General features: G+C 43.6%; 2 protein-coding genes across 2 annotated transcripts; one reads left to right on the plus strand and one right to left on the minus strand.

Moving 5' to 3' along the window:
- The first annotated feature begins 54 nt into the window (after window positions 1–54).
- Window positions 55–4,221, plus strand: LOC109477320 (UDP-glucuronosyltransferase 1-1-like). Its single transcript, XM_019778500.1, is given in 8 exon segments — window positions 55–320; window positions 443–548; window positions 789–1,190; window positions 1,192–1,238; window positions 1,624–1,801; window positions 2,161–2,380; window positions 2,702–2,921; window positions 3,061–4,221. Coding segments are annotated over 8 exon segments (1,599 nt in total). The 5' UTR covers window positions 55–180; the 3' UTR covers window positions 3,347–4,221.
- Window positions 4,222–4,556: 335 nt separating this feature from the next.
- Window positions 4,557–19,957, minus strand: LOC109476947 (polycystic kidney disease protein 1-like 2). Its single transcript, XM_019777964.1, has 28 exons — window positions 19,693–19,957; window positions 19,184–19,456; window positions 18,920–19,042; window positions 17,974–18,249; window positions 17,374–17,653; window positions 16,867–16,985; window positions 16,472–16,558; window positions 16,259–16,323; window positions 15,879–15,959; window positions 15,404–15,475; window positions 14,877–14,967; window positions 14,506–14,663; window positions 13,828–14,076; window positions 13,091–13,583; window positions 12,577–12,722; window positions 12,202–12,426; window positions 11,924–12,088; window positions 11,664–11,824; window positions 10,281–10,459; window positions 9,468–9,958; window positions 9,045–9,162; window positions 8,604–8,845; window positions 8,200–8,374; window positions 7,357–8,031; window positions 6,981–7,233; window positions 6,423–6,700; window positions 6,048–6,144; window positions 4,557–5,613 (listed from the first exon to the last, which is right to left on the minus strand). The coding sequence occupies exons 1-28, from the start codon at window positions 19,952–19,954 to the stop codon at window positions 4,557–4,559; spliced, it is 6,891 nt and encodes a 2,296-aa protein (XP_019633523.1). The 5' UTR covers window positions 19,955–19,957.
- Window positions 19,958–27,727: the final 7,770 nt, after the last annotated feature.

Consider the following 27,727-nt stretch of genomic DNA (forward strand, 5'->3'; position numbering starts at 1 on the left):
TATGAAAAATGGAGGTTGTTTGTGTGTGTCAGTGTGTTTCATAACTCAGAAAACAGTTTTCGTGGTAACCCCGCCACCTCATTACGTATTCCGCGTGAACTATGGGTCATTGCAGGTCATTTGCCTTGGCTGGGTTATACGTAACTCATTGTAAGCCGGTCTGCGGTTTAAGGAGAAAAGATGTCGGCTGTTTGTTTGTTGTTGTTGTTCCTGTGCTCTACTAGTCTCACGGGTCCTGCCGGGGCCGGTAAGGTGTTGATGATGGGGCCGAGCGGCAGTCACTGGCTCAACCTGGTCTACCTGGCGGAGGGTCTGGTCAGGTAAGTCTCACCTGTAGCTCAACCTAGAGAAGGGTTTGATCATGTAACGTAATGCATTTTGAAATTTCTAGCAACTTCAAATCTAAAGCCATGTAACCTAACGTTACATGTATTTGTTCCAGTAAAGGACATGACGTGGTGTCCCTGGTCCCCTCTAATCTGTATGACAACCAGCTGAAGGTGCTGAACACTCCTACCAGGCGTAAGATCCACCTGGAGAGGTTTGAAGTACGTATTACTAACTAGTTACTGTGTTAGTGTGACTAGCCTGATTGAACACCCGTCTCTTATTACTAAGCAGCCCTCCAAATGATCAGGGCCTTCCACAGTGGAATGCACAGGTTATATAATGACTTGTTGCTAATGGAATACTTTTCACAATATCATGAAATTTGAGGTCTTGTAGGAAAATGTTGTCATGAATCAAAGTCACGCGGCATAACTTCCTGTGCAATGCTGTTCACCCAGGTTCCACTAGAGGGCGACTTCTTTGACAGCATGATCGATCTGCAGGTGCAACTGTCACTTGGTGACAATGAGAATCAATCGGTTCTCGACTTCACGTGGACATTCGCCTACGAGGCTTTCAAGATCACCACGTCTAGCCCCATCGGGGTCGAGGAATGTGAAGTGCTTGTTTTCGATGAGAAACTCATCTCCAAACTACAACAGATGAACTTTGACATCTTGATCATCGATCCTGCCATGACTTGCGGTAACATCGTGGCTAGACTACTGAACATACCACTGGTCATCATGCAAGCTCCCCACATCATGCCAGGTTTCCTGGAGTACGCCACCCAAGCGCCTGTACCGATAGCAACATTCTACTCCTTTAGAACAGACTTCACACAGAGGCTGAAGAACCTGTTTTTGGCACTGCTTTGCTGGAGCACTCATGTCGGCTTACACTAGCAGGTACGTAACTGAAATAATACTGATCTACTGAAGTCCTTCTACACATCATGAAAATCCACTATGATTGAGGTTACCTTTATCACGCAATCATTATGACCATCATCACCATAACAATCATCATCACACTCATATCACCATCATCATCACCATAACCATAATCACAATCACCATCACCATAGCCATCATCATCACCATAGCCATCATCGTCACCATCATCACAATCAGTATCACCATCATCACCATGACCATCATTGTCACAATATCATCATCATCGTCAATTACCCATCATCACAATCAGCATCATCATAACTATCATCACCACAATCAACACCACCATCTTCATTACCATGACCTTTATCATCATCATCACCTTTATGATCATCAGGTTCGGGCCGATAGCGTCTCGTGCTCTTGGGTACAAGACAACGATCCTGGAGCTGATGGCAGAGGCAGACCTGTTTCTGATGAGGGGGGAATTCATCATGCACCCCCCTCACCCTGCCATGCCCAACATGGTTTACATTGGTGGGTACCACGTGCAGAACATCAACCCCCTACCTAAGGTAGGCTCTATTCCTGTTGTGTGTTTAAGTTACTCTTCCCACCCAAACTCCTACCTATTAGATACAGACTGAAGGATACTTACTAATTACATGTACAGTCCTTTACCAAATGTAGTATTTTTTTTAGAAATAGAGGCCATTTTCCCATATTTTTATCTATCCAGTATCCCTAATCAACTTTTAAGTTAATTTGTTTGATCATTGGCATTGTTACATACACTGACCTAATTTGGAGTAACTTTAGTGTTACATTTAGAAACAAAGAATTTAATAAAGCTATTACAAACATCCGAATGATGAAATATGACAATCAATTAGCCATTAGTTGATATCTTTTCTTTATCTTGTCAACATGTCAGGATCTTGAAAGATTCCTTGAAGAGTCAGGAGATGCTGGCGTGGTTGTCTTGTCCTTTGGGTCCTACGCCAAGGTGATGGGCAGGAGAAAAGCTGAGATGTTGGCTGCAGGCCTGGCAAAGGTGCCATTCAAGGTCATCTGGAAGTTTCAAGGTCAAAGGCCAAAAAACACAGGAAAGAACACCTTGATACTGGACTGGATTCCACAGAATGACTTGCTGGGTAAGTCATGAGGATGAAACACCTTTCTGCATGACAATTTCTCACCTGATGAAAGGGAAAAAACACAGTAACTGTTTTTGCTGTGTTTCTTCCTCTCTAGCTGACAATAAATACACATACAACTCAATTTTATGGCATACTTGTATCCTGCTTTTGAGCCATACAGTTCTTGAAATGTATACACTTCTGAAGGAAGCGTCACGTCTCAAATTACAATCTTCACATCTGGAGCTTTTTGCACCATGCTGATGAAATTTGAGACTATTATGTTTTCCCAATGATAGTTATAGCCATAATCTTGGCATCTGTCTGTGTTTCTAGCTCACCCGAAGACGCGTCTGTTCATCACCCACTGCGGGATTAACGCCGTGTACGAGGCAATGTTCCATGGCGTGCCCATGGTCAGAGTTCCCGCCTTCGCAGAGCAGCATGGGAACAGCAACAACCTGGAGACCCTGGGAACAGGAGTCACCTTGGACATCTTCACCATGACCTCGGATGACCTTTATGAAGCCATCATGGAGGTCGCCAACAATAAAACGTCAGTTGATATTTTGTGTACCCTCTTTATAAGATCACAAAGTTTTAGCATCATTGTCTGACCATACGAACATGTGATAATAATACCAACACAGATGTTTTTCATGTTGACATTATTTTGCTTATTCCTGTTTTTGCAGGTACAAATCTAACGCCGTACGGCTGGCACAGCTCCAGCAAGACCAGCCGCAGTCTCCCATGGACCGCGCTGTCTGGTGGATCGAACATGTCATCAGACATGGCGGCCTGCCGCACCTCAAGTCAGCGGCACGCCACCTTAGCCTGCTGCAGTACCACCTGCTGGACGTGGTGGCGCTGCTGTGCATGGCAGTGGTGGCAGCAGGGCTTTTTCTGTGGCTCTGCTGTCGGTGCTGCTGCCGAGTTTTGTGTGGGAAGAAAACAGCTGCCAAACAGAAGCAGCAGTGATTTGGTAGAATGTGCAGTAACCTGCTTGATATTAAGAGCAAAACTGTCCTTGGCCTTAGTGCTGAACACCATCCATACCAAGGCAAACTGCATAATCCGTGGTCATCTCAGTGAGATGAGGACACTAACCTGTCCTTGGTGCTGAACACCATCCACAGTACTAGTAAGGCTAACCTGCATGCTGTGCATTTGAAAAATGCAGTTAAAAATGGTATAGGACGTTTGTGCAATTGATGAAGAAAGTAATTTATTACAAAGCAAATGTACAGCCTGGAGCTTCTATCATTAAATACATTATGCTGCTCTTCATTATATACAACGATTGGAGTTAGACATGAACTCCATCCACAGAAAGGCAAATAGATGAGAAGACTATACAATAGTCTGTGTGGTATCTAGAGCATACTCGTCCTTGGTGCTGTACATCATCTATACGATAGAAAACGTACTGAGATTTTATTTTTATTGATTATTTTTAGCAACTGTCTGTACATGTATATTACTGATTGATAGTTAGCAGTGATAAGTCACTCGATTTTACAATGCCAGCCGCCACTGCTTGTCTTTTAATGCATCTCTTATATTTACACGAGCAACTGGTTAATATAAAGAAAATATATAAACAATGTTGTTTTCTGTCTACTACTTTATGAGGTCACAAATGTACCTTACCAACATCTCAAACATTCATGTTGAAATGAGATGCTGTTGCAATAACCGTACCTAGAGGTTAAGAATTTAGTTTAGTAACATGCAACAAATCCTGGGCACTCTTGTGTTTTTACATAATTTCATAAGCTTGTATATCATCATATATAAAAGCAAAAAACATAAACGTACATAAACCGCTTGCTATACAAAGAATACATGTAGTATTTAGGTATTTACACATGAATTAAATAATTAACACACATAGCATAAGCTTACTTAATATAGTACATGTATATCAAATTATGTATCTATGAAATACATTACATACCTACAGAAAGGTAAGTGTACTTGACAGGCATTTTAAGTAAATTTCCTGAAATAGACATTATCCTATTTAAGACTATATCAACAAAGTTACGCCCAAACTCAAATCTTGAGCAGCAGTAATTGTGGAGAGACAACTTCAAAATACTCCTCATGATAGGAGAACCCAAAGTTTTAAACTGTGCTGAAGACAGTACTCTACTGACAGCAGACTTAATCTGTGCTGACGACTAATCTAAACGGTGCAGTCGCCACACGCCCACGTGCCACCTCGAGGAGGGCTAGCTCCCAGGCAGCTGACATGAAAGATCCTCCGGCATGCCTTGCACCTTTCCATCCTTCCAAGACGCCCAACTTGTTCGCAGTGGCAAACCAGTGAGATCTGATGTGCATTGTTTGGGCCGACCTTCTTTCTGAGGCTGGTCAGACGAGGAAACGGTGTGAGTTTCCCTTCTTTGAAGCACATCTCCAAATGGCTACTCATCTTCTTGTCGTCATACACAACCATTCTCACGTCTCGCCCCTCCGCGATGTCCACTGCCCAGGCGATGGCGAACAGCCCACTATCGTTGTCATTCCATTGATGCTGTACCTCCGGTAACTGGACGGCCAGGACGTTTGTTTCCGAGTCAGCAAACGCGGCGTAAGACTGACAAAGCTGAACCTGCAGAGATGTGGTCATGGCGACGCCAAGGTTGTCATACAGGCACACCTGTCCGTCTGTGTAAGACGACAGAACCCAGTGCATGTTACCGCTGTGGTGGATTTGTAGCCCCTTTTTAATCATCTTTGCAAATCCTAAATCCTCGTAGAGACTGATTGAAGGGTCCTCCAGCCCTTGGAGTGCCGGGTACTGGCACCGGAGCAGGCTCTGGGCAGCCTGGATCTGGTTGTATGTTAGCATCTGGGCGAGGGGTTGAGCAACATTGCCTTCAACACTTTCATCCCCCTTATTGCTAGAGGGCATGTCCACTTTTTCGAGATTTCCCACTTCAGATACGATGGCTTCTTGCTGTTTATCCGCCGCTGTAGAAAACTGACTGGCACGGGAAACCGACTCTTTGTCCTCTGTGGAGTTTCCTTCTTCGTAGCGGTCACTTGGACTTGCAGCCGCCTCCGCCGGTGTGTTCTTCTCGGACCCGCTCACTGCGCGGTTTGTGTGGGAGGCAGGGCGGATCACAATGACCGGAAGGTCTCCTCCAGGAGCCTGAGATTTCTCAGCTGCATCCTCGAAGACATTCGTGACTGGTGGGACGAAGTCAGGTTCTGCAGGGAGGTCCGCATTCTTTATCCTGTATGAACATGTTCAACAACGAAGTAAGTTTTCTGCAAGTTAAAGAGGAAATTCACTCTCTCTTCGAGCAAGGAAACGGTTCTAGGTTTGAATGCCTAGCAGGGCTCAATCAATGTGTTTGCCCTTGGAAAAGGCAATCAACACCAATTTCCCCACTCGGCTCAGGTAACAAATAGGACCTTGCTAGGCAAGGGACTTTCTATCGGATGGGACGTAAGTCGGGGGTCCCGTGTTTGGGGACACCTACACCTTGAGCACGATAAAGATCAGATCGAAAAGAGTAGGGATCCATCGCGGTGTGAGTGGATAAAACCTTACAGTCCGGTCTCATGCAGCTCACTGTAGGAAGAATGTTGAGCTGAGAAGCAGGAGGAAAAGCAAAATCAGTAGCACAACAAGGAAGATCCAGTCCATGTATCAAATCATACTAGCCTGCAGTTGAAAAGTGACTGTCTCTTCAGCCACAGCCGCTCAACTTGGATCTCAACCTCGATAAGGCTGTCATGGAGCCTATCCACGGTGTCCACATCTGTACCAATGTACAATTATGTCAACGTAAAAATTCGATAAAAAAAAGCAAGTGAAAATCAACCGGATGTCGCCAAGTAATACTCCCTTTCCAATAGAGGTTACAACCGATGAGCCCAAATTTAAATATTTGACCGATCACTCAGCAAACTTCCATGTTTTGTTTGTTCTAGTTACAAAGTTAAGGGTCACAAAAATCTACTTCTGGTCTGGTGGAAAGGGAGTGTTACCATGTAGTTTCTAATTGTTTGTCGAACAACATAAGTTATTCGCCATTACCTGTGACTGGCACTTGATGAAGCCCAAACAGGGAGGTGAAGCGCTCCCATAAGCCCTCGAGAAGCAAACGGTCCTCCTCAGCCATGACATGGTCCCGCACATCGGGAAGTGCTGTGTCGATGATCGCCATGGCGATGTTCATCAGCACCAGGAACATGAAGCAAATGAACGTTATGAAGAAGATGGGACCGAGGATTGGGTTTGCCTCCCACAGCTCTGTGTAGTCAAAGAGCCCAAGAGACATCTGGAACAACGTGGAGAAGGAAGAGCTGATGGATCTGAAAAATAGAAAACAAAGTTGTTTCCAGCTCTGCATGAGATCTGCCATCTTCCCAAATCTGCTACAGCCCAAATGTCATGAAACTATACTCTCCAAGCAGAGGTTTTGGCCTATTTTTTTGGCGTGTTTTTAAGGATTTTACCAGGCTTGCACGGGTGTCTTTTTTACGCCAACCGATAAAGATACCGGTGCAAAAAAGGAAGCCCGAAAAAAGTCTAAAAACACGCCAAAAATTAGCCAAACCCAAACCTCTACTAGGAGTTAATCAAACTACGAACCTGTACGTTGTTGCTGTGGTACCGAACATGAGATAAGCGCTCATGCCAAATCCTGAGAAGCAGAGGAAGAAGTAGAGGATGAAGGCCGAGAACTCCACCGCCATTCCCCGGAACACGGACATCAGCTTGGACAGGAGTGGGTTAAACCTCAACAGCCGCAGGAGCTTCATGATGTTGAAGAAAGCAAGAAAAGACAGCAGCCATCCATAGATCAGGTTGATGTTCACCACAGATCTGAGATATTGGAGTTGATCTAAACGAAAACAAAATACGTTAGAAGCCTTCTACTGCTAAGCTGTCACCGAAATTCAATGACTTTAGGATTCGGTATATTGCACAAGTAAGATACTTTTTTGTGTATGTATTAATAACGCACCTTTCCCTTGCTGGGAAGCCGCCAGGACCTTCGAACCATAGGCTCTGTTAGTGGCGTACAAGGCAATGGCAGTGAATGCCAAGAGGAAATTAACGATTTCGAAAATATTCCATGGCTTCTTCAGGTAGGCCGTGCCGCCTGCACGCGCAGTTTTCACCTCTTTCCACAGTGAGTAGAGGAGAATGATGACGTAAGTGATTTCCATCAGGACATAGATGTACCCGATCGTCCCCTGCTGTTGATGAAGCCGGAAGGTGTGCAGATGACGATGGGTGAAAACTCCGTACATCTCAGTAAATTCAAACACCACCGCCACAGATGTGAACATATCCAGGTTTCCGTTATAGACAATTTGTTCCAAAAGGACGGCCCTTGTCTGCTTGTCGATCCACTCATTGGCCTTCAGGTCCGTGAGGATGCTGCTCATTTCGTCTGCAGATTTCCCCAGGTCCAGACTGAAGCCGTCTCCCCAGTACTGCGACATCACACCGAAGACTGGTTTGATTGTGTAATGACTGAGGCGGTGGCTCCATCCAGGGGCTTCTGACTGTACCTCCGACATATTGGTGACCCTTTTCCACCCCTTCTGAAACACTCCGGTCTCCTTTGTGTTTTCATCATACGCCGCTGTACAATCAAACATGTACGGCATTGCCGCAGGCACACTACACAGCCCTGAGATAACAGAAAAAGGAACGTAAGCTGCAAATGCATTTATTTTTCTGACAATTCTTCAGTTTTTGCGCGAGTCTGTTCCCGAAAAGGAAATAAGGATGGACAGACTATTCAGACGTCCATTACTTTATTTTTTTTTTAGTCCCCCGTAATAACGGTTCCACCAACCTGACTTTACTCGAGCTTGTATCAGACTAGGTGGAGCGACGAGGACCGACTGCCTGTCAGCGGTGAATACCTTCTCCCACCAGCGGGGCTCGGCGCCATTGTAGGTTGTCTCCGGGTAGAAGGCCTCCATGGCGGTCTCGTTCAGCCAGGACCAGAGGCCAGTGGGCTCCGTCACCTTTGGAAGGATAGAATATGTGGATATATGCATACATCATTAACATACTCTAAAATTAGAATGCTTTCAACTATGAAATACCTATGGATTTTCCGTATTTTGTCAAACACTTTTAACAAAGGTGCATGTAACATGTATCATCATCAGTATTGCTTTATAACACTGATGATAGTAAGCACTAAAAGTACCGTACTTATATCTACAAACTTTAAGTCTCCGATCTGTTTACCTCATCTATAGACTGCACGAAGTTGTCGGCTGCGCTCTGTGTCTGATAGAAGGCCGGGTTGATGTTGTGGTGTGCGTTAATGATGGTCAGGGCCAGCAGGAGACGAGCACAAGACCGGATGATGTCCCAAATAACGTCTCCGATTCTCCGGTCTCTGTTTCGCTTCTTTCTTGCACCATCAACGTTCGCAAGGGACACTTCGGAAAGTCTTTCCATTTTCTTCTTAACCCGGAATCGACTGCCTTTGTTAAAAGTCAACATACAGTAAAATCAGTTAGAGGCAGAACTTAAAATTGCACACAAAGTAGAGCAACATAGGATCTGCAATATGTTTTTGAGTACAGTCTTGGCGATGTTACACCTTAGACACCACTTATGTTCGAATTGCAACACTATATGTATCTTATTTTCCAAATTATGGCATGATTTTGCATCACTCACAATCGAACCCCGTCCGCTTTTGTGAAGCCAAGGAAACAGTCTCGCCCTCGTTTTCAAAGATCAGCTTCATGGTATGTCTTTGGAAAATCGCTGAAAAGATGATCGCAAGAACCAATATCTGCAACATGAAGGGTTTACGTTTGAGCATCTTGTGGAAATCTCCTGTTAAACACGAGGTAGATAAGAGAAAATGCGAAAATACACTACCTAGCAGTGCTGCGAGGTTTGTACAGCATGTTCTAAAGATATTATACAGTAGTATTGAGCAAGACATGTAAGTTATCTTTTGATAGGCATTTGATAAAACTCGCAATATATCATGAAAATGAAGATGCTATCTTCAATTTTTCTACATCATGGTCTAGTGTGCGATGGCATTATTATGTTCCATTAGAACCATTAAAACATGAAAATTTTCGTCACCTTCACAGGTTGCAGAAGGACGATGTCCGCCAGAAAGGTGATGAAGTACATAGACAGCCACCTCTCGGACTTCTCCTTGCCCCACTCCAGACTGTACAGGATAGTGAAGACAGCTGACCCCAGGGATGACAGCACCACCAGCACCCAGGCCACGTACTTGCACCAATGTGGCAGGCCCTTGGCTGGTCGTTTCTGTGTGGGTGCCTCAGCTGAGTCGGCTGTCTCCACGTCTCTGACCCGGCGGTCGCCCTTGTTGCTCGGTCGGCTGTACTGGAATAGCAGAACTATTGCCATGACAACGGGAAGACAGGTGATACTGGTCATGATCCCCGTGTAAACTGTGTTTAAGGTGAAGGAGAACGGGCCGAAGTTGATGGCCTGTACAACCTGGGTTTCGTCTCCATTGGTCAACCACATGGCGCTGGACACCATGGACACGGTGAGGAAACTCAGGCAGCAGCCAAGTCTCTCAATGCGGGTAAATGAGCTTCCTGTACGGGAACAGTGTCGTGTAAAATGAGTTAGAGTGGAATTTGACATCGGAATTTTTACTGCATTTGCAGGAAACAAAAGAAAAGTTGAATATATGTCACTATGAACGTCCCATCCATAGAAAAAAATGCCCAGGTTTGCCTCCATTTTGTGTAAGTGCAAGTCGGCTTGATGATATTCATTGAACCTAACCGGAAACATGATGACATATTTTCTAGTTTTTTTAGAGAACTACCTCTGTTTCTGACCTTCAATTTCAGTCAAAGTCATATCCTCATTTCAACATGTGAGAAACCTGTTATAGACACGCACGAATGTTACCTTCAGGCATGATAGCGACGGACAGGAAGAGATGTTCCTCAGTCAGATTACTCCGCAGACACGCCGGGAACAGGAACCCGAAGGATCGCAGGTCCTCCTCAGAGGCGACAGGAAAGGTCTTCACGACCTGCCCGTCCCCGCGGTCACCTGCCAGCCACTCTCCACAGAAGAAATAAGCCCTGTTGTTCCAAAATAAAAAAAAAGGCAAATTCACTTTGTAAGCGTGAAGGTTCCGACATAAAGATATTACATGTACTAGTACACAAGTGTACTCTGCAAGATGCGCAAACTAGACTTTCAAAAGCAAAACATCCGGCAAAACTGGATTGCCATCGTGCCCGACATCTGCTCAAATATATAATTTAACTTCATCGCAACAGTAAGTGTATAATATTTCATTCATATATAAAACAAGAGTTCCACGATCTCATACCTTCGCCAAATGATGTTAACCCTTGCGGTTGACGAATTATACAATTTTAATCATTGATTTTGGAAATAAGAGCCTCAATCGCATGGATTATATCAGTTGATCATATTCTACACCCAATGACGGCCTTATCTTAACAAAAAGGCTATTATAGCACTTCCTCATAAATTATGCAAATGAGGTCATGATTTGAATAAATTATGTTCATTGTTGTTCACCTTCAGTTAACTTCCAGATGTGACAAATATGAAATTCCCAGCAGTTACAACTATGAAATTATAAAAAATTGCCATTAATTATGCAAATTAGGTCCTCATTTACATAATCTATATCCCCAGATGTTTTTCTCGTTCTCAAGTAGATGTCACAAGTGTTTTTATAGTTCTATTATCGAACAAAGCAGATTTATAGAATTTCCTCATTAATTATGCAAAATAGCTCCTGATTTGCATAATTGTCATCTGATTATGTCAAGCATCAGTTAAACTACCTACATACCAAAAATCAAGACAATCCGTCAACCGGTTCTTGAGTTATCCTCCTTCGAAAATTTTTCAACAAATGCTCCTGCAGTTCCAGAACAAGCCGCTAGGGAATTCAAACTCATGTCACTTCTTCCCTGTTCCAAGAGCTATCTGCCATCCAAAATTCGTGACCCTAGCACGTCCAGATCACGAGATATCAAAACTGGAAGTTCTGCTGCAGTACCTAGGAAAGCCGTCAGGGGGCTCAAAATCTAATCATTTCTAGGTCTCATGAAGACCTACCCACCTACCAAGTTTCATTACAATCCATCCACTGCTTCTCGAGTTATCTTGCTAAACCACACACACACACACACACACACACACACACACATACACACACACAAACGCTACTGAAAACATAACCTTCTTGGCGAAGGTAATAATTGATTATATTGAATGAATCTATACATTTGTCTTGGAACTCACATTCTCTTAGTGGTGAGATCCTGCACTGCTGCTCGGTCCACGTGCCACGATGCGCGGCTCCCCTCCCCACTGTCGTCGTGCATGAGCTGCAGCAGCTCCACGTTACCCAGCTGTTCTGCTGTGCTGAAGGTCAGAGTCACCTGACTGTTTTGGGTAAAAACCTAAACAACAACAAATATTCAAGCTGTCAGAACCTGTTGTCATACATGAGAATATCGTTAAGATGAAAACAATTGACGCCAGTAAATTTGATGCCCGACCTTCTGTGCGATGTTGACTACTCTCACACCGGAGTTTGCTGCATCTCCCAACAGGTTGAAGGCAACGGTGGACTCCGTCCCAGCATGCTTAGCAGCGCCTGTCCAAATGTGGAGGCGGTACCGAAAGTCGCTCTGCAGGTCGTCCAGTTTGAGTGAAGGGGTTTTCTTTAAGGAAGTATGGAGAAATTGAACAATTAGAATTCAAAATATAAAGACTCAATCAACAACACGATAAAGTCTCAGACCATTAATGACACAATAACAATAACAATAGCCACCTTCCTCGTTGATCTGAGGTCAATAACCTTCGTTATGACCAATGCGAGCAGAAAGAGGCAGAACTCCACGAAGATTGTTGTCAAAACCGCGCCGTTGTCATGTAAATCTCTGAGCGTTAGCAACCCGAAGTCAACCGTGTCCGGCGGTGTGGCGAAGTCACTTCCAAACGCTGTCAGATGGTTGCAGTGGCAGATGGCGCTGGTAAAGGTGGACTGATCGCTAATCTGAAGAGTAAGCGTAAGAGTAATCTTGTGGATAAAACCAAGATAATCAAAATAACATTCCGGTAAGATATTAAGCACGACCATAACTGTTGAGAAAATATTGAAACACCACTACCGGTTTTGACATTAGAATATAACATTTGTACACACCGTGCAGCCGTTGGTCCTCCAGTCTTCCTGCATGCTCCAGAAGACGCAGGTCAGACGTGCCCACTCGATCCGGTAGGAGTAAAAGTCATTGCTGTGTGAATTCTTCTCATCCGTTCGATTACTGATGTCGCACTCGGTCGTCGGCCCTGAAGAAAAGAACACCGTCCCTATTTACTTATAGGTATACATGAATATAAATTTGCCCACATCTAATATTAAAATCATTGTAGACTACTGTTTGAATACCACAAAAGCGCCAAAAGTTTGTTTAGTAGACTTAATACACATTTTAGGTTTACGTACGAATCACGTAACAAACACTTAACACTTTCAACAATGCCAGAACCTGCTGATTAAACTCAGAAATATCAATGATTATTTACGACTTGTGTCTTGGTTTCTCAGTATTTAATATCGATGAAAATGTAAAGGTGAAAATACAGTCGGCTGCACCCATTTACCCTTTTCAGTCTGTCTAACATACAAACAAACGTTAAATCATCTAAAGACTCGCCTCGCACTTGGACTTTGACGTAGTAATCTGCTGGATCTGTAGTTCCTCTGATGAACATTTTTGCCTTTGTCTTGTCGGTGTCATGTCCATCACCAAGGAGGGTCTCCATCAGGGAACACTGCTCGGGAAGAACGTACGTCTCCATGTACACGTCGTAGTTCTGATCATCAGGGCGGCCGCCGTACCTGCCTGACACGCCGTACACCACACTCGAGTTCAGCGGGGTGATGGTAACCAGGAATGCTTCTGCGCTGTTGTTGAGGTTCAGCAAATGGTAGCTCGAACTTCTGTTTCCTGGCACAGGGTAGGTGATGGTTTTTGTCGCGGGTTTGTTTGCGGACTTGCCGGGAATTGTGATAATGAAGTCCTGAGTGAGGTTCTTGAAGACCAAGGGTTTGTAATATTTGCGGTGAAGCGTCAGTTCCATGACAGACGAGCGTGCCTGGTAATGCCCATGTCCCCAGGTGTATGGGTTCTGTTGGTACTGCGTCAGCTGAAAGGCAAACAAAATCATGATTGATCGATTGATGATTGGTTCATTGAGACTAAAATAAGTCATAGTAAAAAACTGAATTGCGCCGATGTTTACAACATGTTAACAATACGTGTACTAAAACTTAAATGTTTGCAGTTTCATTACCTTCTCTTAAAGTCAGACTCTAGTACAATTCATTACTGTCTCAGCAAGGAAGGAAGGCGGCTATACTGCCAATACTGATATAGATACAGATACCCACCTTTACGGTGATGTTGTGAGGTGGATTTTCCGGGAAAAGTGCAGTTTGGGATGGGAATTGGAACCCCCCATCCTCCGTCTGCACCACCTGGCTCCCAGATTTGGCGCCGAAAATCTTCTGGGCCCGCAGCGTGACGCCGCGGCTGGTACTGTCCAGGGTTACCGGCGGGGCGCCAGGCATCATGGGGTCGGTAATGGCGTTGAACAGGTCATCTAGGACCTGGTGACTCTTCTGGACCATACTTTCCTTCTAATAGTCAAAGAGAACATTGGATTAGAGAGACTAGCCGTAGACATATGCCCCTTGAATGAAAATGAACGCAATAGAAATACCATGGAGGTAAAAAGTCTCTTTTTACCTCCATGGAAATACTAATTCATTAGTACGGATCCACAAACACAACATTACGAGAGGTGGAAGGTACAGGCAAATAGGCGAGTCATTGTTTCAAATACTACGCTAGTATATTGTATGTCAAAAATATTACTCTATAGTCTGTGGTATTATATTCAGCATCAATTGAAATAGAAAAAAAGGGGTCGGTGGTCCCGAAACGGTAATTTTATCGGGAAAGTAGATAAAAAGTAAACATAGACATCAAACCACCATGGAGTGGAAATGAGTTAGAGTTGAAGGGGAGAGTGAAGCCTTGACTAAGAACCAATAAGTCATTTTTACCTCAGCTCGATGTTCGTCCTCCTTTTGTTTTGCCTTCTGAGCGCGCTCCTCTGGGGAGACAGTATCGTCCTCTACCGGATACGACTGGAGATTCCCGCCATCCCCTTCTGAATCTTCCTCTGGTTCATAAAGCAGGGTCGCCACGGACTCTACCAGAGCTGCCAAAGAACCAGGAAGACTGTTATACACGTGTTAGACATTACAGGCCACCATGGACTTTACCAGAGCTGCTTAGGGAATCGGGAAGACTGTTGTGTCCTTTACATCGGGCATGGTGAAGACATTTTCCCATACGTTAATATTAAAGTACGAGCTAGCAAATAATCAACAGAATAACTTTCCACCATAGGACTAGTGTATTCGGTACTTACATCCTCCCACAGACTCGATAGTCGAAGGGTCAGACATGTCCAGTTTGTTAAGTTGGCTGGTGATGGACTTGAGAACACCTAGTGCTGTGTTCTATTGGGAGTCATAAAGAGTTTACATTTTATAAAATTTTCCTTGAATATTTGGCACAGCAATTGTACCATTAAAGAAGATATAACAAATAGAAGAAACGTTACAAATTGTAGAAACAAGTCATTACCTGCACACATGAAAAACTGGAATCATTCATTTTGTTATAAAATTGCGTGTGCTATCTTTACCTTGAAGGCGTTCTCTTGAGGAATATCGGGGCATGACGTAATGACAAGTGATGATAACTCGGATATCACTTGCACACGTTGCGGCGTCTGGGCCCGGCTCGTTTCAAATCCCAATCTTTCAATGGCCTTCATGCACACCTGCAACAGCGGATAACAAGGATATTAGTGGCGTCTATTCCAAAACTCTCGTAGAACGGGAGACATTCTTTCAACAATGGAAGATTTAAATATCCTCAAGCGTTTCTTACCTGTGACTTTTCTTCGGCAGCTGACGTCGGCTGTTCCAATTCAACAGAACCTCCAGGGTCATCGGCAATGTTCTGGTTGGATAAAAAAATTTCCATTTCACAACCAAAAAATGAGATATTTCCAACAAACAAGAAATGTTCATAATGTATATGTCGAGGACCTGATAGTTTCCCACAGAAAAAAAGATAAAGTTTTGCCATAGACAGTTATAATCATGTGAGTTTGTTAAGGGCGATAATCCTGAATCAGTAGGTCCTGTAAATGTGTAAACTGCTGACAAAATAAAGGTCAATCGCAAACAATGGTAACGATCTTTAGATTCACTTGAACTTAGTCCTGTCGTACACAATGGCAAAGAAAAAAATGTCATACAATCTTAAATAGAGCTTTGTGAATTTATTGTTTATTCATTGTGAACAATACCTTACCCAGGGGTATGTGCTAAAATATCAGCAAGTACAGAATGTGACTAACTTGAGCCAGCCTCTGAAGCACGTCCTGTGGGTTGGGGGAGATGGCGTCTGCATAGATGCTCTCCAGGATGTTGTCTGGTGCCTAATCACAAGGGGAAAAAAGCAGTAAGTTCTTAAAGTTTACATAAAAAAAGTTTAGATAAAATGCTTTCCTTCCATTCATATGACATCCGTAGCTTTAATTCATTTGATGATGTAACCAACGTCGATAATGTAATCTATTGCGGTGAATAATTTGCAACATTAATTTTTACTCTGCAAGTTTCCGTAGAACATAAACGCTTTGCTCTTCAGTTCATAAAGCTATTGACAGCAGCCACATATCTTCCAATATTACCATAAAATGCTTGCCGGAACGTCAGAAACATTTGTAATGCAAACCTGCAGCTGGTCTGCTGGCGTTGTCTTGCTGCCTACAGGCGAGATTGTGCTGGTTTGCTCGATTCCTGTACAGCAAAACCGAGCAACAGAATCTTGTCAGGTGCAACGGGTAGGCTTCTTGCACAGCAAAGCTGCACTTAATAGTGTTACTCTAGTGACAACGATTCTTTGTGTAGCAATGCCTTTACATGTTACTGAAAAATACTCTCTTACCTTCTCTGTTCGCGTCAAGTGTAGTAGCTGTACTAGTTGTAGCCAAGGAGTCGTCTTCGGATTCGTCATCGTCCAATTGGTCGCCACCTAAGCAAGAATGAGTCAAGTGCACTCTTATCCATTTTCGAATCTTGTGACAAGTAACAGCGCCATAGCCTTCAATGGTTTGTCTGACGCAATGTACCAAGATTCCTTCAGGGCACAGCTTTCCCTGTCGATCATGGTAGCGTGAACTGTTCTGTCCCAATTTAGGTCTTATTCCAGATGGGTCGCGCTGCAGACGGGTAGGCCTAGCCTTGTAGTTTTGCCGGAGACCGGTTTGAAATATCTGATCAGTTGCTACACGGGGCCTACATTTATGATGAGGACCTGTTTTGGACACAGTAGTAACTTACCGAGATTCAGCAGCTCCCGGGTAGATGTAGTTTCCGATGTCCCAGCCGGTATAGTTGAAGTTAGTAGGCTGATGAAAAACGTGGTCATCAGACTTGTTCGGTCGGTGGAAACAGTTGTCCTGACGGTAGAGGCAGCGGTTGTTGTCGTCACTGTGGCGGCTAACAAGAGGAACAAACAGCAGAATGCTGCATGTATCTGTCTGCTTTTAACCTCAATGTAGGTTACCCATCCACACAAATCAAGCAACTGGTTAGATTTATCTCAATGCTGGTTTTATTTTGTATTGCGTTTAAGTGCACCAAGGAAAGGGTGGCAAACAGACATTACGTAGAAAAACATTTAAGGTACTGAAACCTTTTACATGCCACATTGCGAAATACGAAGGGAGCAGAAACCAGGGCCCTGGACTGTGCACCATTTAGGAACCTGATGAAGTGAATATGGGCCATAGCATAGGCAGTACTGAGGCGATCTTGCCTTGATCTCAACACTAACATTACAGTTACGTCATGTACTTACCAGTCGCTTCATACCCGATTAGAGGCTCGCTCTGTCGGTGCGCTCCGATGGTGATGATCTCCAGCTTGTACATGGTGCGTGCCTGAAGTCCCCGGATGACGGCTGATCTATCTGCCGGGTCCGGGGAGGGGTGGAGCTGTTGTGTCGCCTCCTCCTGTCCGTACATGACGCGGTATCCGGTCACAACCGCATCGGGGGGCTCCCAGGTGAACCTCAGCATGGACTCGGTCACTTCCACGAACTGCAGGTCTGTTGAGGAGCTCATCTCTGAAAATATACCGTCAGTTGAAATTACTGTTGAGTTCAGGCTTGAGAATCTTTTTTTTTAATTTCAATGATCTTTCACAATATGAAATTTCTGATAATTCTGACATAGGTCTTCTCTGTAGGGTTAGGGTAATTTTGAATGTTGAAATGTTGAAATACTATGCACAAAATTCTTCATAGCAAATTCCGATTTGCCCTTTCTTTCCCTATTTTATCTACAACCGAACCTTTATCCGTCAGATTCCATGGTATTTAAAAAGCTATTTGAGGTCTGACATTTGAATATTTATGATATGTAGCTACGTTAACGTTCTTCCTACCTGTGGATGTGTGTATGACAGTCGTGTCGCTCTGTGACGGCCAACCATCCGTCAAGAACAGTGACGTCACATGGATGACGTAATCCGAATCCGGCGACAGATCCAACACCTGAAACGATGTCTCCTCCGTGTTTTGATTGACAGCTGTCGTCCTGTCAATCTTCGACACCTCAACTCGGTATTCCTGAAGGTCGGGGTCAGGGTCAGGAGACCACGTGATCATGAACCCTTTATCCGTGATGTCAGAAACGGACAGGTCGCTAGGCGGCTCCACAGCTGCAGAAGGGAATGGTTAGATAGGAAATACACAACAGGTATAGACAGTATGTCTCCATTAGATACCAGCTTTTCCATTTACAAATCCAGATGAATGAAGCTTCTACATTGAATTGGTACGGAGAACGTATGCAAAACTTGTGCCTACGAAATGCAGTCACGTGCGCCGAAAGACTTACTCTTAGGTGACAAGGTTGTACTGTTTGTTCCACATTCGTATTGTGTAACGAGTGGTAGAGAGAGTAAAATTGCTACTTTTTTTCAATAAGAAGCAGTACTGTTAATCAAAGTTGCTTTTTTAATCAAACGACAGTAAATACCTTGGTTACAAAGGTTTGTTTTCCATCCATCCTGACAGCCAGTCGAACAGACACCCGACATCGTGTCACAGTAGACGTCCCCGCCCAGGCAGTGGCCGCACACTGAGCGATTAATGTGGAAACAATACCAAATATTGTTTAACAGATGTTGATATTTGGTCATAACATCACTGTAAAAATGCAGTGTGGTTTTAACTTTTTACCGATATGTTTCGTCAAAGGAAAACCGGTCGATTTCAATAAAAATTACATTAAATCTAATCGTTCCATGCCCAAGATCTACCCACAAACCCGACGCTAATCCGGGCATGACTCTGTATTATCTGGATTACGATGGAACAGTGTCCTACCTCGACAGCCATGGGCGTCTGGCATCAGCACGAAGCCCCGCTGACAGAAGCACCTGTAGCTCCCGGGGACGTTGGTGCAGATCTGGTCACAGAAAGCATTCAGTGTCGCACATTCGTCGGGCTCTGCAAAGTGGACAAAAGATATGTTCTGGACCACCTACAACAAAGGACTTTTTCTCGATAAGAGGGAAGATATCTGAAAGAGGTCTTCTGGTCAAAAGTCACAAGTTTGAGTGTTTCACAGCAGAACACTCAAGTACTCACCTGTCGCATTCTGCCCGGCAAGCGACAGGCTTTCTCGACGACGCCCGATGGTGATGATCTCCACCTTGTACATGGTGTCTGGCTCGAGCGCGACGATCAGGGCAGATCTCTCTCCTGGACCCGGGGAGGGGTGGAGCTGTTCTGTCGCCTCCTCCTGTCCGTACATGATGCGGTATCCTGTCACAACCGCATCGGGGGGCTCCCAGGTGAACCTCAGCATGGACGTCGTTTCGGTTACGTTAACGAACTCCAGCTCTCTAGAGGAGCTCATTACTGAAAAATGCATGGCCGAAATTAGTTTAACTCCAGACTTAATGAAATAAGTAGGGGGTATAATATAAAATATAGCCCTACCATTTCTGATATTTCAGAATATTTCCGTGCATGTTTTCTTCAGAAACGCACCTGTCGCTACAACACTAGACCATGCCATCGCCATGGCAAATCTATGAAGTATTAATTATCTGATTGCCATGGTCACCAATAATCAGCAACAAGTCTCTTCTTACTTGTGGTAGCTTCGGTGGTTGTGACATTGCTCTGTGACCAGAGCCCACCGGACAGAACCAACACCGTCACCCTGATGATGTAATCAGTTTCCAGTGTCAGTCCCACCACCTGAAGCCATGACTGATACGTGCTCTGATTGACAGCCGTCACTCCGTCTAACGTAGACACCACGACACCGTACCCCTGAAGGTCAGGGTCAGGAGAGGGCAACCAGGTGACGTTGAACCCTTCATCCGTGATGTCAGTAACGGTCAGGTTCATCGGTGGATCAACAGCTGCAGGATGAAGAAAGGGAGAAATAAGACATTCCTTATTGTGTTCTTTTCATTCCTCCTACAATAAGACACGGGTTTTATCTTAAAATTTAATGCATGCCAATTTCAAATTATGAGACTGAAGTCTACAAAGCAGCTTTTTAAAATGCAAAAGTGAAAAAAAGTGAATTTTTTATGCTTTCATACTTCAACAGCCTAAAAGGTGTTACTTACGTACATGAAATAGACGACCTGTAAATATGAGACCAATGAATTATGTAACGCCCCTCCCTATCCTAGTAATGTAAACAAATTGATTGACAGCAAAACAAGCAATAATGGTCAGATCATAACCTACTTCCATTGCAACGCGGTGTTTTCCATCCATCCCGACAGCCAGCCGAGCAGACACCCGACACCGGGTCACAGTTGACGTCCCCGCCCAGGCAGTGGCCACAATCTTAGAAAAAAATAACCCCATATCAATACAGTGGGTTAAGGTTGCTTTTTATCATATTTATATATTTGCGTTACCCTGTTTTAAAAGTCATTCGCCGTTTACCATTTACGCCAAATCCCTTACGATTTCTATTTGATCTACTTTGCTTTATATGTATGGAGCGCTCAATTTTGTTCATTGGGGATGAGCTGTGCTTAATAATCCCCTACAGCTGGTTGTAATGACAAATCTTTGGAATGCGTTACTCATGAAGTCAACAAAAATGAATCGGGCTCTCACCTTCACAGCCATGGCGATTCGCCATCAACACGAATCCCTGCACACAGGAACAGTTGTAACCTCCCCCCTGGAGACTGGTGCAGTTCTGGGCACAGCCGCCATTTTCATTCGCACATCCGTCTGCAAGAAGCGTACAACACAGCAAAGGCTCAGGTTAGCGCCTTTAGTTCGAATGAAGCCAACATAAAACGTTTGGGGATCTAATCTCATCTCATCTAAACTAAACTAAACTAAACTAAACTAAACTAAACTAAACTAAACTAAACTAAACTAAACTAAACTAAACTAAACTAAATATAACGTTTGCTTGTCAGTGAGACGAGAGTTGTTTATAATATTTGGAGTTAATTATCAGTCAAGCAAGCCCACATACTTACCTACTGTACCGGTACACACGGTGTACACCTGCCTATGGCTTACAGCCGCGTGGATACCAGATGTGCTGGACAGAGCCGGACTACGGTACACACTTCGTTGGCAAGAGTCGACGGCGCAGCTATCAAAGGCGAAGCTCCTCGTATTAAGGATGAACGGGTCAGATCCAAAAGCCAAGGTCGCCACCGCAACTACACCATCGTTCGGGGGGCAGCCGAGCACGTTGTTTATGTAAGGGTCGGACTTGTACTCATCCACGCACCTGGAAACAACACAAAAGTTTTAAAAAGTTTTAAAAAGTTTGTTAAAAGTTTTTAAAAGTTTTAAAAAATTTTAAAAAGTTTTAAAAAGTTTTAAAAAGTTTTAAAAAGTTTTTAAAAGTTTTTAAAAGTTTTAAAAAGTTTAAATTTTTTTTTACGTTTTTAAAAGTTTTAAAAAATTGTTAAAACAATTTTTCTGACATTTGTTAAATTTTGGGAGACCTCCCTAAGGCCGCCAATCCACTAAACGGTGATCGATGAGCGACCTTTCAGCGACCAAAAGTCGATTTGTGTGACCCTTAATTTCATAAGTGGTATAGGATGAGGGATGCATGATTCAGAAGATAGTAAAAGGTACAAAACGTAAACATTTTATCTACATCAAGGTACAACTACCTCAAACTTTGAATCAAGTGTGAACCGGTCAGTTGTGATTACCTCTGGCTTAACGTCCCTTCCCAGAGGACATCCCTAACTAGACAAAGCTAGGTACCTCATTTTTACCTACCGGATATGTTCAAGTTGGCTGGAACTCCCCCCCTCGACAGCAAAGTCCTCCCCACAGCCAGTAGCGTTGAGTCCGAACTCCTTGCACAGATATTGATAATCCCTGCACCAGCTTTCAGACGCAGACAGCGCGTCTCCTTCTGGCAGCTGCGCCTCGATGGCGAGGAAGTCGACTCCTTGATACTGCACGTTTGCAGTACGGAGGATCTCAAAAGCGTGCCTTTCTGTTGGAAGTATGGCATCAATTTTCAGACGTTGACCAGGCTTATACTATACTTAGGGTTTTGATAATGAATGTAAACAATGTAAACATGATAACAATGTAAACGAGAACCCAAGACCTGAAAGTAAGTGTACACTATCCCTCCCCCCATATCTTGCGGGGCTTTGTACATTGCAAAAACATCATTTATATATTTATTTATTCTTTGATTCAGGCCAAAGGCCCATATAAAAACAGGGACAATAACAAAAGTGCAAATACGCAAATTACATACAGATGTGCGGCCAGTGCAGGCTTCGTGTAAACACATCAGAATGACAAAGCGTGTACACAATGCTATTTCTCGACGCGAGAAAGGCGCGTGACAAATGAGTAAGACAGTTTACGCCACCTGGCGTCGAAGGTGTCGATACATAAGTGTACACATAATAGGCTGTTGCTACACCACCTAGGCTGGTTCATCAGCATTTTAAGTAGAGAATTAAGATACTGGTACTTGCCTTCTCTGCCTCTGCACACGGTGTACACAATCCTGTTGCCGTTTCCGTCTGCGTCATAGGCATCTGATGTTCTGGCCAGACTACCCATGCTTCGATATATATCACGTTTGCAGTGGTCATAGTTGCAGCTTTCAAAGCCGAAAGTGTTATACTCTGTAGCCGAGACGGAGAAAAGCGAGCTCGCCTTAGGAGGAAGGTCAATTCTGGCCATACCACGGAATGCGTTGTCGATGTAGGGGTCGGAGTTGTACTCAGTCACGCACCTGGTGGGAGCACATAGGCAACTGGTATGTCAACTATTGATTTGAAATGTACTGAGGACAGGTCAGGACAAATCGAGTCACTAATCGAATCACGGAAGGGCCTTAAGAAGAGCGAATGCGGAACAGCATGTCTATAAATGTTTACTTTGAGTATTATTTAGAACCTCGAGCTCACCATAAGTCTCATTGTCTTATCATACGGTATCTAAAAAAAGCTAGCAGTGACAGTCCGCTGACAAATCTATGATTAATAAATGAGTTTTTGCCACTTTTTCCCCATAGACGTTTCACCCCATCTCATATCACGGTTTAACTATCAGCGCCACGTGTACATGCCACAGATCCTACCGCTTTGCACTCTCTGAGAAGTATTGTCCAGTCTCGACAGCATTGTCCTCCCCAGGTCCGGTGGGCCGGAGTCCGAACTCTGCGCACATATACATGTAGTCCTCGCACCAGGTGGTAAAGGCAGACAGACCGTCAGCCGGCAGCCGGGCCTCGATGAAAAGGAAGTCGATCCCTTTAAACTCGCCTTCTTCAGGCCTGAGGACTTCAAAGGCGTGGTCACCAGCTGAGAGAGCGGAATGTACGTTAGAATCAACAACTCACGGTAACATCGCATATGTTTACTATGGTTAGGTAATTGTGTAGATACGTAAAGGGCAAGATGACAAAAGTGACCTAGCTTCCTGAGCTATGCTGTAGTATATGTAAACCAAAAACACAGCCAGGCTTCCTTGGCAAAGGTAATCATAATTATACAACAGTTCCCCACCTTCACAACTACGGCCGTCTGTCATCAAGTCGAAGCCAAGTGGACAAAGGCACCTGCTCTGTCCGTCCCAGAAATGCTGACAACCACCATTGTCTGTAGAGAACACACACCACGGTGAGTTGGCAGTTACATACTGCTGTCTATGTAATGTACGGCCAGTATAACCACCAGCTTCGAAACAGGTTATATTATATCAAATCACCTTTCGAACCTAACCTTTTTTTCACTGCACGAGTTGCTTGAAGCTATCTAGTTAAGATGTTCCTGTTGTACTTGATGACAACAAGTTTCCCTCCACGCTGTTTCCGGGGGAAAATGATTTTTAAACATTTCAACCCTGGATTGATCACAAGGTACGTGTCTTTATGCCTGTTCTGTGGACTGGTAAAACTGTAGCAGTTGGATAGCAGTTTAAAGCATTTGGATAATGCTGGAATTTTCACAAAAAAAATGATACCAGTTTGCTTTCTTTCTATGAACAAAAAAAAAACACCTGACCCAAAGTGTTTTTTAATGTTTTGGAGCTTGCTATGTGAAGTGAACTGAAACTGATTAGTGAGGCGATCCGCATATACTTACTATGAGCTGGTGAGCCTATACACACGGTGTACACAGTCTTGTCTCCATCTCTGGGCTCGAGTCGGGCTGCCAGAGTTGTGTAGAGACTGGACCGACTGTTAGATATGTTGCGTCGGCATAAGCCATCTTCGTCGCCACACCTATTGAAGGCGAAACCCCGATGCTGATAGTTTCGGGTTGAGAAAGCCAACTTCGCCACTTCCCTTACATCTTCATCCGGAGGACAGCCGAGTGCACCGTTGTGGTAGGGATTGGAGTTGTAATCATCCGCACACCTGGAAACACACACATTGTATGGTTAACGTTACCTCCATTAAAAGTGTCAATGTTAATAAGGGCAGAAGAATACATACAAGTGCAATGCATTCTAATGATACAATTGACTGTTGGGTGCGTCTTTGACCATTTCTCTCCTGGAGAACTTATCACAAGACAGATCACAAGACGGATCATAAGATAGCTCACGAGATAGGATTACTAAAGCCGGCGTCACACAGTATAGGAAACTAGCTCGCCCGATTAGTCCTCCAAAATACGCTTGACAGACTCTCTGTAGACTTTGATATTCGGCGACCTACTGGCGATCATAAAATTCGGCCGAAGGTCGTCGACTGTTTGACGTCGGGTGAACAGTCTGCCCTGTGAGTTCTACATGCCACCCCTGAGTCCTAACCAATATAGGTTTGTTTATTGCAAATTCTTGCCCGAGGGCTAATTGCAGGAACAGAAGAAACATGGTATAAAAACAGACAATTAGTACATATAGAACTACTGATACTGTAACTACTAAGAAACTACTGGTAAAAACTACTACTGGGTTTGATTTCTTTTTTGAAGACAGAGGAAGACAAAGGATCCCACTTTTTCTATAATTTGTGGGTTTTCGGATGTTAAGAGGAGAGTAGTTTTCTTTTCATTTGTATATGTGTGAAAATTTGGGTAGAATTTGGAGGCTACGTCAAAGAGTTCATTTCGTTCATTACTATAGAGGGTACAATTTGATATAAAATGCATTTCGTCTTCCACCGTATTCAACGTACAATGTTTGCACATTCGTTCATATACTTGGAGCTTCTTGTACCGCCCTCTCTCAATTTCGAGAGGATGTGCACTAATTCGTAATTTACTTATGCAGAGCGATTGTTAAAATCAATTAAGTCCAGGTATTTTTCCATAGAATATGTTGTTTTACATTTTTTGTAGAACCTTAGCTTACCAGAATCAATATTTAACTTGTTGGAAATAGTTTGTACATACATGATATAAATGGGGGAGGCGTTCAATTCCCCAGAGACTGCCCATTCCTCCCCACAGCCGGTAGGTCGGAGTCCGAACCCTTCACACATGTTCTGATAGTCACTGCACCAGTTAGCCGAGGCAGACAGACCGTCAACCGGCAGCCGCGCCTCGATGGCGAAGAAGTTGGTCCCCTTATACAGCTGGTTCGTAGTGCGCAGGACTTCGAAAGCGTGCGATCCAGCTGAGGACAAGGCATGCCCATAGTTATGACAATAATAATAACTAGAAGAACAATACCATAGCTTTGTTGTTTGTGTTGGCTTTTGCCATAGTACAATCATTTGTTTTGCTGTGTGTTACGCAATGTATCGTTGTAGACTGCTTCACCTCTAATCAACCTTTACGGAGATAATACACGCATCTATATCCTATAAAACCGCTAGAGTACTCATAATTGATGTCCACAACACGAGATATCATAATCATGCACTTCGCAATAACTGTGAATAGCAAAGACATGTCAGCAAACGTAAACTGTTTCGAGAAAAAATGAGGTATTTTAGCAACTGACGTTAGCTTAAGGGGCTCTTGAGTTCCCATTTAATTTAATCCAACAATAATTACTGCCTCCATCCTGGCTAAAAATCACTGAGGACCTAGTCCCGACCTCACCTTTCACAATGTGTAAGACCCAAATAACGACCTCAATAGGAATTCAGATGAAGAGAGATTTGTATGATACTATTACGCTTCCTTTTCCGATAAAGACCTGTAGCATTACAAATTTATCTAAAAGAGTGGCTGATCATACAATTTTTCCGAGATCTGACTTGGAAAAACAATTTTAGGCCATTTGAAATATATATCGATTCGGAGCGTTCAAGAACCGAAAACACAACTTACCAGCTTCCGTTGGTGCTGGAATTCCTGAAAGGAGGGGTTTAGAAATGATTTAGTACATATTATTTATACATTTTAGTCTGCCTACGCATACAAGACTAGCAAAAATTTTTAATAACGCCATAGCAAGTAAATTTTATGGATGACATCCTCCTCAGACTCCAAATCTAATGCGAAATGGTGAAAAAAAAACAATCGGGCAAAAAAAACAAGATTCCTACATCTTTAAATTTTCACATCGTAGACCTTGTTAAAGAAAAACTGAGGTGACAAAACATGATATCACAACCGATAAGTCTTTTATTCCAGTATTCAACACCTATCAGTATAGACATGTATGCACCTACAACGAATGTAGAAAAGAGCTTGTGCCATCATGGGTAGCTACTACAGTGGGTATTTATATGTAACAGAACACCTTAGACTGTCAACACTTTCCATCAAACGCCAGCAATCGCGCCTCAAGTTTGCCAGATCCCTGCTGGTCCCTGAGTTTAGAGACTGCCTGCCAGAACTCTGACAGAGTGCCTCATAAACTAAACTGACCGGAAGTCATACTAGTACTCTAACTATATTGTGCCAACTATTACCGTGAACATCCATTTGTATCTGAAACAACTTTGAAAAAATGAGTAAATTAAAGTTTAGAATCATTGCAGAAACGGTTTTGATTCAGTAGCAACATTAAATATAAAAGGAACAAGAAGCCATAGGCGACAATTCTCCGTGAAGTATTATATATTGCAACAAAAAGAAGTAGCCATTGGCGACAATTCTCTGTGAAGTGTGATAAATCGAACAAAGAAAAATTGTTTAAACGCGCGTCGGCTCAGTCATCTTAAGACGCAACAACCAATCAGAGATGCGAGATGCCTACACGTGACGCGGGAAGGGCGCGCGATGCCCGAAATATTTTTGCGTCAATATTCAGCGCCGTGATTCAAGAGATTAATACCCGGAAACAATTTTTTTCTTGTTTTGAACGCATTAACATGCATTTACGCTAATCTAGTATGATTCAGGGTTACTTTTTTTTTAACCTGCCATGGCCAGATTATCTAAAGATGTGTGTATTGTGTGTACAATCTATAGAAAGAGAAATGTACATCAGGTCCGATCATCCGATTTTCACGTTTCGGTTTTTGGACTCGGTTCATGAACGTATTTTGGTTTGGCTCCTGGAATGTGCAAAAAAATGACTCCCGGGACTGTCTACAGGGAACACTCGCACATTCGCGGTGTATCAGGACAGCGCGACTGGTCGTCATTAGCGCAGTAACAGTTGCATAAACGGACGAAACCATTTCAAGGAAATGGGGATGTTTCGAAAATAAGCATTTACTCCAATATCAAAACAGCTACGGTAAAAATAAAAAGACGTGCATCATCCCGGACATAATGCAACACCACATGCGAAATT

The sequence above is a fragment of the Branchiostoma belcheri genome, unplaced genomic scaffold (genome assembly GCF_001625305.1).
Source record: "Branchiostoma belcheri isolate BF01 breed outbred unplaced genomic scaffold, Haploidv18h27 scaffold4, whole genome shotgun sequence".
Lineage (NCBI taxonomy): Eukaryota > Metazoa > Chordata > Leptocardii > Amphioxiformes > Branchiostomatidae > Branchiostoma > Branchiostoma belcheri.